The 13,970-nt window shown below is 41.1% G+C and overlaps 1 protein-coding gene and 1 long non-coding RNA gene across 2 annotated transcripts; one reads left to right on the top strand and one right to left on the bottom strand.

Annotated features, from left to right (window-relative positions):
• Window positions 1–832: 832 nt before the first annotated feature.
• Window positions 833–4,663, top strand: LOC119238259 (uncharacterized). The gene is made up of 3 exons (XR_005123513.2): window positions 833–924; window positions 1,170–1,212; window positions 4,569–4,663. It is a non-coding gene; the product is annotated as an uncharacterized LOC119238259 (long non-coding RNA).
• A 7,440-nt stretch (window positions 4,664–12,103) lies between these two features.
• On the bottom strand, window positions 12,104–13,313 carry SSTR1 (somatostatin receptor 1). Its single transcript, XM_037501957.2, has one exon. The coding sequence runs from the start codon at window positions 13,285–13,287 to the stop codon at window positions 12,118–12,120; it is 1,170 nt and encodes a 389-aa protein (XP_037357854.1). The 5' UTR covers window positions 13,288–13,313; the 3' UTR covers window positions 12,104–12,117.
• Between the last annotated feature and the right edge of the window lie 657 nt (window positions 13,314–13,970).

Raw genomic sequence — 13,970 nt, 5'->3', positions numbered from 1 at the left:
AATTGTGAATTTGTTATACAAAATTTATCATTTTTGAAAAAATAAATCAAATATCATTAGGATCAAGCAGTTGAAACAAAGATGCAGAACCAGGCAATTTATAAAGTCATGTTAATAGTAATCTTTCATTTTTACAAATATTTGAGTTTTTAACTCAAATACTACTGTACATGATATTAAAATATGTTTTCTAACTCAGAAGTAATTTCCAAGTGATGAAGGTATGACGTTAGTAAAAAGAAAGTTTGCAGTACTAAAAAAATTTAGTATGTGTTATACTAAAGACTGAGAATTAAATTAAGTGAAATTAGACTCTTAAGCATTGGCCTTTACTTTCTAATACTAAAAGTATTTTCTAATACTAAAACAAAAAAAGGTTTTCCTATTCCTAAAGAGTTCTTTACAAAATGTATTTCATAATGTTCAATGTTTAATTTTCTAATGTTTTTCAGCTTATAGAAAACAAATACTACAATTATTTGAAGTATTCTTAGATATTAAGGTACCAAACTTTTATATCTGGACTAAATATTGCTCTGATACATGACTCTATATTCTCCCTTTACAGTCATTCTATCGTTTGATATTTTTCCAAGTCATTAGTTCTCCATTTCTTTCTTTTAATCATAACCTTTAATATCCAGTGAAACCATATTATTTCTCATCTGAATGCTAATAAACCACCTTTTGAAGCTGCTTTAACTATGGCTGCACATCCAGGAGGTCATAATGAAGATGATGGAGATAATAATAGTCTCTGTCATCACCACCATTGGTAACAATCACAACTTCCTCAGGTCTCAGCATATTTCCTGCTCCTTACTGCACAGGACTTTAGGAAGAGAGAGCAAGAATTGAGTCTAGCCCCAGCAAATCCTGGTTAGCTGTCGTCCAGCCTCCTGATGCCACTCACCATGTTCACAAGTACCCATCACTTTAATTGTCAAATGCTTCTCCTTGATCTTTCATGTGCTTTTGTCAGAAAAAAAAAATGAACATTTGAATATATATTCAGTTTAAAGTGGAGTCAGTTTTATTTCATTTTGAAATGGGATGTTAACCAGATGTTGGTTGTGATAATTCTAGAAATTCTCACTCCGAAGATGTTGCCATAGGGAAAGGATCAACTCTTAGAGGAATCGAGGCAGTCATCAATTTTTTTCTTTTAGATTCATCCTTGGTTTGCAGAAGAGATGAGAGCTGCAGCTGCAGGTGAGGCAGCGTTCCTTCATTTAAAAGAAATACTTGGCAGCTTTAAAGTGTCCACAGCTGCTGGAAGCTGTGCTTCGCATATTTACGTCTTTGTTTTGCATGCTACCCCTGCTCATGGATTCAACGAGATAATTTACAAGAAGAATTTATAAGGAAATAAGTTGTTTTATAATATTAGTTTTCAAAATTTGGGAAGTATGATTTTTTTTCTGAGTTTCTCATCTTTCCTGAACCAGACTCTGTCCCTTGAATAATTCAGGGGATTCTATTTAATTGGTATCCTGATAAATGTCATGACCTCTTAATTGGGAAGATAGCAGATAAAAAGATTTAGTTTAATACTTTTCAATTAATTTACACTATTGTTACCGCAGAACAACTTACTAATTTAAGCAGAGAAGAGAAAAGCCCACCTGTCACTATAAATGTTCTAAAAATCTGTTTCTAGTCGTTTATGGCACTAAATTAATGTTTGCTCATCTACATTTTGCTTTTTTAAATTCCCAAATTTTATACTATTCTAATGGCATGGAAGTTAGAGTACCTGCATGTTGTTTTTAATGTCACTTAATTATTTCATTCCAAATAATTAGAACATGTTCACTGTATTTTTCTACATTAAAGAGAATAGTTTCTGTTTTTCTTGAACTATTGCTAGCTTTATGATAGTTATGTAAACGAAAAAGATTATTTAAGTATAGAAAATGCTGGGCCTCCCTGGTGGCGCAGCGGTTGAGCGCTGGGTTGCAAAGCTGCCCGCTGCCTCTACAGCATGGGTTTGATCCCTGGCTGGTCCCCTGCCACCAGAGGAGGGTCCCACACGTCGCCAGACCTCTCCTGCCTCCCGCTGCTCCCCTCAGCAGTGTACTTCGGTCCTTCTGCCTGCTCTGCTCCCTGCTCTGGCTCTGGTGAATTCTCACCCTCCTGCGCTTCTGACTGTACCCAGTGCTTGTATAAACAAACAAACAAACAAATAAATAAATAAAAATACATGCCTCTATAAAAAAAGAAATTTAAATAAAAAAATTAAAAATTAAAAAAAAAATTTAAAAAGTATAGAAAATGCTGAAAGGATTCATGTGTCTCTTTGCTAGCATTATGGGACAGAAATTATTTTTGTTCTTATTTTTTATTTGAGAAGCATGAGGCACCAGTAGGTAAATAATCTGCAGGTGGTGACATAGGTGATGAATTAAAAAACAAGGATTCTAAACCAAGTTTTCTGATTCCTGATGCCTCCTACTTAAATCACTGTGCTGTAGCAGCTCTGTCTTTGGCAACAGAGGTGTATGTGAGGTGGCCTGAAATGGACGAAATGACAACATTCTTGATATAGGTGCACTTGATTTGAGGGTGAAACTATTGTTTCTCATAGGCAGTCTGATTGTTTCTGTGGGAAATATTATAGCTTTTCTAATGAGTTATCGATAATTTATTTCATTTTTCTCCTTTCGGTGCAGATTATGAGTTTGATGGTACCTGCTGATACTGTGTTTAGTCACTGTGATTTCTAAATCTTAAGGCAATAGTCAGGCTTTTCCCATGTCTATATATCCTGCATAAATTTCTTTCTTTCAATTTCTAGTTCATACATATCTTCAGAAGACTAAACAAGAATATATAAAGCAACTAGAAAAGTGTGTCACAAAGTGGGTACTGAGTAAATGTTACTTCTCTTTTGTTCCCTGCTCCCTGAAGCTATACTTCTAACTCTGGTGACTGACAATTTTATGCAACTGCTATGAAATGTGAGGGGAACTGAAAATGTCAGTCTAACTCATGGGGAGTTAATTATCTTCACAATTGTATTTCAGACCCCAAATATGTGATTTGCAAATATGTTTCTAAGACACAGTAAAACAGAAGGAATCTTATTTGCATATTATTTTGCTAATCATTGGTATTTGTCTCTAGCTGCAGTGGGCTACCTTATTTCTATGATTCAAAACTGTATTTAAAGCAAGCTTTTGCTCAGTCACTGATGATAGTGTAGTTTCACAACTGAAGAAACCAAACCTTTGTATAACAGGTCATGCTTTGTTCATATATGTTCCTATTCTCAATGCCATCTTCAATATGCTTAACATATGCTGTGTGTAATATTAAAATGCCTTTATGACCTCATTTTTAAATGTACTTAAGCAGTGCTATTAATCTTATGAAATATAATAAATTGTCACTCATTTGAGTAGATGTCTAATTATTCTCATTTTAAAGATGGAGAATCTGATGCACAGTGATTGATTTTTTTGAGGTCACATGGATTCTGTCACTTGTTAGATCAAAGTATTTGTGAGATATTTTGAATTTCTCCAAAAAAATAAAATCACTGGGTTTTGTTATCATAGAAAAAATGTATAAATTAAAAAATATTGTTGCTCAACTCTGAGTTGTGCTTACATGCAAATGTGCTTTCCATGAAGTAAACTTGTGTATATTTAAAAATAATCTAACACCATCCACTTAATTATACAACTTGATCAAGTAAGGCATTTTCAAACCTAAATCACTTTAATTCTCTAATTCCTCTTGCAAATATACCAGTAATGATTAAAAATAATAGAAGCCATGTTATTTTATTAATTATATTATAATAAATAACAATTAAAATCAATAATGTTAATCATACTAGAATTATACTCTGTGTATATATCTGTATTAGGCAATTGTGATTATTTAATTTTATTTTGCCACATAATATATATTCATTATCCACTTTGATAAATTGTATGACTTTTTTCTTTTTTTTTTTTTTAAAGATTTATTTATTTATTTATACAAGCACTGGGTACAGTCAGAAGCGCAGGAGGGTGAGAGAATTCACCGGAGCCAGAGCAGGGAGCAGAGCAGGCAGAAGGGCCAAAGTACACTGCTGAGGGAGCAGCAGGAGAGGTCTGTGAGCCATGTGGGACACTCGCCCGGTGGCCGGGGATCAAACCCATGCTGCAGAGGCTGCGGGCAGGTTCGCAACCCAGCGCTCAACCGCTGTGCCCCCAGACTTTTTTTCTGAGGATCTATTAGGCTACCCCTCCACTCTGGATGGAGATGACACTTCCAGCTCTAAGAGTAGAGTAGATCGCCCAAGCTCAGCTAAATATATTCCCTAATCTTGCAATGGGGTCAGTAGTAGATCCCTTCAGGGTCTGGAATTTTACTTTTTGGAAAAAAATCCAGACAAAGAGCAGTTAGGGCCTCAAACTCTTGCCATAACCAGCAAGATGATGGAGAGTAAGAGACTCGGTGCAAAGTGTCTCCCAACAGATAAATAATCTCAAACAGTCCAATCTAGGAGAATCATATTTTCTCTTTCCCCTGAAATTTGCACCTGGAAAAATATCATGTTTCAATTTCTACAGCTATCTTGTAATTACAAAGAAATAGCCAGTCTGAGAATGGAGCCAACTTGGCAGAAGACAGAGATGTGCCAGAGACAATAAAATGGATCGATTTTACTCCAAAATCAGGTATTCCTCAAGGCTTTTCAGTTATGTAAACTAGTTGGGTTTTCATCCACTCACAACTAGGAGATTTCTAACTGGTTTGATATTTGACATAAAATTGCCTCCTATAAAGGAGGTATTCTTATCCTAATCATATAGATCAGGAAAATGTGCATCATGGAGATTAACTTGCTTAATATCACACAACAGATAAATTAGAACTATGTTCGTGCTCTTAACACTTGAACTATTCTTAAATTATAGTGTACTTTAGAAACACCACAGCTCACTCTGTATCTAATGAATCAAGATCTCTATGGTGGAGCACAGAGAATTTGCTGTTAGTAAGTTCCTGGGTGATTCTGATGCAGGCCACTTGTTATGGAGCACCCGTTAAGAAATACTTGCCATTGGAGATATCATGTCAGCGATACTGCTGTCTGATACTCTGATACGGTGTCTTTATTAAAAAGTCTTGCTTCTTGAAGGATAACACTTAAACATTGTCAGTAATGTAACCTATGAATCAAAGGAAAATCTTGTCTTAGATAAGCTCTAGTGGATAGTGGTAAAAGTCAGAAAACAAAGTCCCGAGCTACGGAGAGAATCTTAAAAGGAAAAGGTTGGAGTAATGATCTTGAAGTTCTGTTTTACTAATTATTGCCTAACAAGTTCCTTTTTGTTTAATATTTTTTTTTTAAATTCAAGTCCCACATAGAGTTTGCATATAGGGAAATTGAGAGTCTTATACAGATTTCTAGGTATAGTGGGTTATTGGACATAAAGGAGAATGTTTAATTTGATTAGTGACATTCAATAGACAGTTCACTGCTGCTAATAATATTAGCTAGATTAATTAATTGTTCAAGGGTTATAGAGACAGAGAGAACACAATGAGCTATTTCTTTCATATTGCTCATCAATATTTGGACAGTCTTTTCTGAAATAGCCAAGTAAGTCTCATGGGTTGTTGTGAACTATTTTCCTGCTTACCTAGCATGTTTTGGTTTCTCTCTCTCTCCTGCTCTCTCTTAGTTTAAATTGAATTTTAGTTGTCTTTTCATAAAGGTATTATTGTAGTGAAAATCAGAACTATTTCTTACATGATAACCTACAGTGTCTGTATTTCTCCCTCCTCCAAGTGGGTTCTGATGCAGGGTAAGTCTTTCTCATATGTTCCAAGTTGGGTGTACCCGAAGCCTTTACCTGTAACAGGCCTTTTTAGCTTATTATTGTTGTAAAAAAAATATGGTAGCATGCTTATAGTCTCAGTCTTAAGTGATTATAATATTTCCAGTTTTGGGCTACCAAGATAAAATTTAGTACATGTTTTGACAATGATTAAGTTTATTATGAAAGTGAACATTTTTATTAAAGGACTTTATTTAAAATTTCATCTCCTTTTTAGAGGATGCTCCTCTCTAACCAACAATTTGACAACAGGTATTTTGGTTTGAACCGGCTACTTCTGTTCACATGGTTCCATCAATTTTGTCATCATTGCAGAAACATTTTCTTTTCTTTGTAGCTGAAATCAGAATTTGGAGTGTATCTGATCATCCTTGACACAGACCTTTCATGAGGGTGCTCACTATAATATGCTATCTCCAGATATCTATATAAAATAATAAGTGATCACTTACAATGCTATCTCTGTGCCAGCCTTTCTTTGGGGGAACGCATGTTACAATATTGAACCTCTCTGCCTTTTTAAAAGCCAACAAATAGAAATTTATTGAATAAAAAGCAAGATATCCACTTGAATATATGGAGAAGGTTTGCATTAACCCAAAGGGGTATGTTGTAGCAAGAAAGCAGCATAGATATTGCAATACTTTATTTTTAAATCTCATTCCACTATACCAATTATGTGACTATCAATCATTTCAGTTGAGTAACTTCTCTGATGGGGTACATTGGAATAAAGAAGATAGTGGACTAAGTTTACAAAACCTGACCCCACCATCAAAGTGTTTTTTTTTTTTTTAGAAGATTGATATAAATATGACAGCTCCATTATTTGTTTAAAATAATGTAGTATAATTAAAGCTTTTTTCACAATATGTCCTGGGAGAACTCCTTGTCTTTTTTCTCAAACTAAAACCATGCATTTAGCATTTTGCACAATGGTCAGAGTTAAATTGGATGAGGCATCTAAGGTTTTCAAATATGACCTTCTTGAGAAGATAGTTTGAGAAATTCTACTCTGGGAACACAGAGGTTATTGGTAAGAAGATAAATGGTTCAGACACTGAATGGATACATTTAAGCTTCCCCCATCAATCATGTTTCATTGAAGTCTCTCACCCTGAGAGGAGACTCATCTCAGTAGGACAGGAGAGGACTTCAACTTTTAGGCAAACTTCTAGGCAATGCAAAAGGCCTTGGAAATCAGGTGAGGCCATAGGTGTGGAGGGCAACACAGATATTTGATAATTTCTTTTTTCCTGCACATCAAGACTACAGGACTCAATTCCTGTGGTTTTCCACTAATGTAAAAGGTTTGTGGGTTTGGTGGAGTATTTTTAATAAATAAGGTTGACAATGGTAAAGAAAGATGCAAAATATCAGAAACAGTGCCACAGAAAAAGATACCAGACAGAGGAAATCCCAGTGGTCACCAGAGTCATCTGAACCTCCTCTAGTCCCTGAACCCAAGAAGCTCCAGAGCATCCCCTGGCAGGCTGGGTCACTGCTCAGCAGGGGCTGGGGTAGACCAGCAGGCTGCGGGGCTCTGTGAGCGCAGTGGAAGCTCTGAGAAGGCTGCAGCTCATAGGAGCCTGAGTGTGGCTCTCACCAAGCTGAGGGCTTAGATCACAGAGTCTGTTGCTAGCTGACTGCAAACAGAAAACATGCAACAAATGACCTAAGGACCCTCACCTCATCCCCTCTTCCATCAGGATGCATAAAGTTTCTTGGCAACATTCATTCTAAAGTTATTTGAGGAATAAACAAAAGAGGTTGAGGAGGCCAACCTAGAAAATGTCAAAACTCATATATACTTTTGAAAAATTGCTATTTAAATGATCAACTCTGATCCAGATTTGGTCAACTGTGTTTGCTTATAAAATTAACTCTCCACCAACTGTTAACCTAAATACTAATTACTCTCTAATTTGGATTCATAAACTGATATGGAATTCCAAACAAAATTAAAAGTAATATACTTAGGGACAAGTTGTATCTTCCTCATCCTAGAGAATACAAATGAAGGCACTTTGACAATGGCAAAGCATTATGTAACATGATTGCTGTTAATGCCCAGCAGCAAAAGCAACTAGGCTCAGACCTTCCTCAGAAGAGTCCATCCTCCCTACTGAATGATCTTGGATGCAGATAAATGCAGAGGATCCTGTGAAGATTTTCTTCAGTTCTCTTCAAGTCAATTTGCAGTTCAGCGCTGAGTAAGCCTCCTATGGGCAGAAAACCGTCAAGCGGGCCTCCCTGGTGGCACAAGGGATTAAGTCTCAGCACTATGAAGCAATCTGCAGCCACTGCAGCACAAGTTCAATCCCTGGCCAGGGAGATAACCTACATGGTGCAGCAGACCTCTCCTGCCTTGCCCACTGCTCTCCTCAGCAATGTGTTTCAGTCAACCCGACTGTTCTGCCTCCCACTCTGTCTCTGGTGAATCCTCTTACCCCCTGCACATCTGGTGTGTACCCCAGCTGTTGTATGCATAAATAAATAAATAAATAAATCTAAAAGAAAAAGAAACCCCTCAAGGTGAGTGATCATCTTCTTTTTCCACAGGGCTCATGGCTTCATCCTGCCAATAGGACACCTGACTCACCTTCTGTGGGAACCCAGATGACCCATAAAGAGGAACTAAAATCCTTTTTTATATCCAAGAGTATGCTACAAGTTTCAATACCAGTATTGAGGTATCTCAGGAACTTCTCAAAAACCATACAAAATACAAAAAAAGATTATTAAGAATACATATTAAAAATCTCTGGGTCAATGATAGCACAGCTGAGTTTCAGAAAGGAAGAAATGAAGTTAATTTATAATAAAGTAACTAGCTGGGTTTAAAGACAGAAAAATTATATAGCCCCAACTAGCTATTGCAATTATGTGAATAAAACATTCAATTTTATTAATTAAAAATTTAAAAATAAATTACCAGCTTAATTGGATATTTCAATATTTATTTAATTTTTCTCCCAGTTAACCAGTTGGAAGGCGCTTGGAATAATATCCAGATTAGCTAAAACAAAAAGAGCAAAATGTGTTTGCTCTGCACATCTCAGTTATGAGTTCAATTTGTCATCTTGCTACAGTTTTTAAAAATAATTTTAAAAGGAAAATGCCCAACTTAGTTATATTGAGGTAATGTATAAAATAATTAAGTCTACAGTTACAAAGCATATGAGGGCATTTGAGGCTCCCAGCACCCTCTTCTGGAATCACTGTTCTGGAATCACCCTGGTTCTGGAAACACTGCTGTTTCTGCTTGGGTGATGCTCCTCATTACTCATTTTACTGTGAAAATAAAATTGCTCTAAAAAAATTGAAATCTTTTAAAGTGACTTCTCTAGTACCTTCCCAAATTCTTCCAGGGATGGAAATGGCTATCACTGAACAAAGCATAAAATATGTCTTTTTTATCTTAAAATCTGATTTTTTTTTTAATTTCTTTTACCTATAACTCTTTGGAACACCTTTAGGCCATAACTCTGGTCACTAGAGAGCCCCCTCTTCCCTCCCTCCCTCCTCTCCTCATTATCTATCTCTGGGATGTAAATCAGCAATTTCTTTGCTCCTACAATAAAGTCTGATGTCAAATTACAAGGGCCAGCAGTAATTAAATCTATAAAAGATTGAGATATCATTAGTTAGTTTGGTGACAACAGCAAACCACAGAGTTCGTTGCTGCCTCTTTATACTCATTCAGTTTTTTCTCTCTCTCTGATCTAACAAGCTTCTCTTTTTAAAAATCTAACTACAACTTTGATAAATTTCCAAAGGTAATCTGAAACCTTTATTAAAATCTAAGTGAAAGCAGTCAACCAGGCCAATGTATGTGATTTCAAGTAGTCCATTGAAACAGTAAAATTCAAATGGCAAAGTGAAACAACTTGCAACAACATAATACATTTGTTTATTTAGCTAATATTACAATGGTAACAGGTTAAGAGCTCTAGATTTATATCCTCTTAAGAGGATAATGACCAAGATTTTAACTTTTAAAATTTCATTGCTCTTAACCACTAAACTTCCATTTTCCAAAGGAATAACATGTTATTATTCAGGGACATATCTAAACTTTCTGATTTATGACCAAAAGCATATTTGTTCATTAGTTTAAATAAAACATCAGGGACATTTTAACTCTTGGTTACTGCTTTCAGGAAAGCACAATGTTCTTGACGCAAATATTCACAAAACACCTTTTTCCATAGTGATTTCAACCATTATGCATTATGTCAATGAGAGAACCTGAGAACTCCAGATTTAGTATCTCACCATTGTTGCAATACACTCTGGCTTATTTAGACAATCAACCAACAAACATGTATTTAGTACCTACTATGTACAAGCCAGCATATTAAAGCAATACAGGAAATACAAATAAGTAAAATTAGTGGTCTTTGTCCTGCTTAGCCTTCCAATGTAGTTGCTAAGAGTAAACATACATACAAATTACTGTACTTCAAATGTCCTCAACACAAGTGACAGTGTTATCTAGATTGGATGTTAGGATCACCTAGGCTGCAGTCTAGAAGAAGCAGGAACATAAACAGGGAAATTCTTAGCACTTACTAAAGTCTTTCTGAACCAGATTTCTCAGTTCCAGATTTAAGTGATGCTTGAAACCCCTTCACTGAAAGTGTTCCAGAAGTCTCACGCCTGTCAGTGTTAGTGACTGTCACTATATATAGTGACTATACATATATCCAAATCATATATGAAGTGATGTTGAAAGCTAGGAATCCAGGACTTTCCGCTCTGCATGGGCAAGGTTAACCTGCATGATTTATTCGCTTATTTATTATAAGAAAAGAGATTACATAGAAAAGTATGAAAAAAATCTCCAAATTGCACCAGACACAAGCAACAAAGAAAAGCTGGAAGAAAGGATAAGAAAAGAGGGCACATCAAAGAGAAGGAGTTTTGAGGGGACTTTCTGGAGGGAGCTTTCCCCTCTGCCAGCCCCTCCCCAGCCACTCCCAGTGTCCTGAAGTACAGACCCTGGGTGAGGCAACGAGAGAAAAGGAAAGCAGAAATACAGTTTCAAACACCACAAATAAATAAATACGTCAAAACAAGAAAATAACTTAATAGGCACCGCTTGAAAGGCAGCAACCCACAGGGCCGGGTAGGCCGCACTCTCCAGCCTGCAGGCGGCGTCCACAATCCTGGACCGCCAAGATTCCAAAGGCGCCAGGCTAGTCCCAGCCTCTGTGTCAGGTCTTCAACGTCTACTGGAGCCTGAAACCCAGTTGGTTGTTGCTCTCAGATCGACACCTCGGGAAGTCTGGGTGAGGAAGAAAGCCTGGAGCTGCAGCCTAGCTCCCTGGCGACCCTCGGGAAAGCACTCCCTGTCCAGCCAAACGCAGACCACCATTCTGGGGGTGCCCAGCTCTTGCTCTTTGAAAACAAGAGCGCTGGTTCTAAATCAGGAGAGTGGCTCCCATCACAACCCACAACTCCAAACCCCGAATTTTCTAAAAACCTTTTTTTGGTCGTTTGTTCTCAGCTCCTTTTTTGCTCCAGAGGGGGGCTTGGATGGGGGCTGCAAAACGTCCCCTAGGGTTCGAAGCGAGGGACCGTTTTAACTAAGCACCTGGCTCCACTCAGAGTGGAGTGAGAGAGGGGAGGGAGTCGGGGAAGGGCGCATCTTCAGGTATGAATAGGAGAAAAGACCGCTCTCTAGTGCTTACTTCAGTCAGACTTTCCTGTAAGTCCGGACTGCGCAAAGGAAGAGGGGTGTTTCCTCGAGGGGCACCAGGCAGAATCTAATGGGGGCGGGGGGGGGGCGAGGGGGGTCGTAGCTATGCTCCAGCTGGAGACTCGCTGTTCGGGAAACCCTCGGAGCTAACGGTGGCTCAGCTTAAACAAACACAAATAACAGTTGGAGGAGCTGAGGGTCAGGCTTAAATGATGATGTTAGCGAGTTTCCCGATTTGCACGGCCAGAGTGGGACGGCAATAAAAATCGAAGTGACGGCTGGGAGCATAGAACGGTACGAAGTGCAAGCGCAGTGGAAGAAGGAGCGAGAAGCAGGCAACGGAGAGAAAACAGCCCACTGGCCTCCCAAGTTGGGAGCAAAGCTTTCAAGTCCACCTTTGCTGTCGCGCCTTCTCCGGGTCGCTCTACCCGAAGCGTTTGATTTTGCTCACCCCGATTTGCTCCACCATACCCTGACATCCCGGATACTTTCACCTCTCTCTCTCCCACACACACCCCCCTCCACCACTTCCCCAACTCCCCCCGCGCGGGGCGAGTGTCTGGCGCCGACTCAGAGGGTAGTGATTCGAGACGTGCAGGTGCCATTTCGGAAGACGCCGCCGGACTCCAGGTTCTCCGGCTGGAAGTCCTCCACGCTGTAAGCGCGGCTCTTGAGGGCGGTGGCGTAGTAGTCGACCGGCTCCTCCGCAGCGTTGTCCATCCAACTGAGGCACAGGATGCGCTGGAAAGAGCGCTTGAAGTTGTCCGAGAGGAAGCCGTAGAGGATGGGGTTGGCACAGCTGTTGGCGTAGCCGAGGATGACTGACAGCTGGCTCACGGTGGCGTCGTCCTGCTCGGCGAACACGTTGACCAGCTGCACCACGTAGAAAGGCATCCAGCAGATGACAAACACCATCACCACCATCATCACCATCAGGGTGATCTTGCGCTCTGAGCGCTTGCGCTGCTGCCAGCCGGCCTTGAGGGCCACCATGCGCATTTTAGTGATGATAAGCACGTAGCACAGGCAGATGGCTCCGACGGGCAGGAGGAAACCCATGAGAAATGTATACAACACGAAGCCCACCAGCCAGCGCTGGGCAGGCTCGGGCATGAGCATGTTGCAGGCCACCGTGCCATCGCTGTTGGCCGCAGTGCGCGAGAATACCACGATGGGCAGAATGACCAGCAGCGACAGCACCCACACGCCCAGATTCACCACCTTGGCTACAGTGGGCCGGCGGTAACGTGCCGCCTTGATGGGGTGCACCACGGCCACATAGCGGTCCACGCTAAGCACAGTCAGACAGTAGATGCTGGTGAACATGTTGACTGCGTCCACGCTGAGCACGAGGCGGCAGAGCAGTGCGCCGAAGGGCCAGTGGCGAAGCAACGTGGAGGTGACTAGGAAGGGTACGCTGAGCATGAGCAGCTCATCCGCGATGGCCAGGTTGAGGATGTAGATGTTAGTGGCCGTCTTCATCTTGGCATAGCGCAGGATCACATAGATGACCATGGAATTCCCACACAGTCCCACCAGGCACACCACCGAGTAGATGAAAGAGATGAGGATGGCGCTGCCTTGGCCCTCGCTCAAGGTCCCGTTCTGGGACGCATTTCGCCCTGGCTCCTCCATGCCGTCCGCAGCGCCGGCCCCTGCTCCCCTGCTGCCGCCGTCTTCGCTGCCCGGGCTGGGGCTAGGAGAGCAAGAAGGAGAAGAGGCGGTGCCATTGGGGAACATCTCAGCTGATGGGGCCGGTGGGGCTGCCTGGGCTGGGGCGCTCTCCTAGCTCCCCCGCTGCCTGCGCCCTCCCTCTGAAGCCCCGCCGTCCGCCCGCAGCTCACTGCCGCGGGGTGCCTAGGGGTGGCGCGCAGCAGCTGCGGGGAGCTGGGCTCCGAACGGCGCCCGCGGGGCGCATTGTCCAGAGGCTGCCTGCGCGCTGCCGCTGGCCGCTCGGGGCTCCCGGGCACCAGCCGGCGTGAAGAGGGGAGGTAGCGAGGTTGGAGCCCTGCGCCGCACAGCCATTAACTGGCGCGGCTCTGGGCTGCTGAGTGATTAATAGGCACCGCCAGCGCGTCAGCAGCTACGAAAAGGGAGGAGGAGGGGAGAAAAGAGGCAGGATGGAGATATAGGTGACTTATCACCCCTCGCCTCATTTTTTCCTTCCAGTTCTGTTCTGCGAACAGCTCTAACAGCTGCTTCAGGGGTTCCCCCAACAGCACCCTTCTTTTAGAGGGACTCGGGGAGTTTCTCCGCCACCCCCCGCCCGCGAAGATGGGTAGAAACCAAAGGTGCAGATTCTGACCCATCCCATGAGGCTTCTATCCAAAGACTGAAGCAGATCCCAGACACAGAGTCCCCCTCAATTTCCCTTAGTTGCCGCGCCACCCTGGGAGAACTCCAACTCTCCTCCCAGCCCGTAG

Source organism: Talpa occidentalis, unplaced genomic scaffold (genome assembly GCF_014898055.3).
Source record: "Talpa occidentalis isolate TD23 unplaced genomic scaffold, MPIMG_talOcc4v2.1 talOcc4.11, whole genome shotgun sequence".
Taxonomy (NCBI): Eukaryota; Metazoa; Chordata; class Mammalia; order Eulipotyphla; family Talpidae; genus Talpa; species Talpa occidentalis.
The sequence above is the reverse complement of the archived record's forward strand: the minus strand, read 5'-3'. Positions and strand labels throughout refer to the sequence as shown.

Coding starts and splice junctions, on each gene's coding strand:
- SSTR1 (XM_037501957.2), bottom strand. CDS start 13,287: ATGTTCCCCAATGGCACCGCCTCTTCTCCTTCTTGCTCTCCTAGCCCC.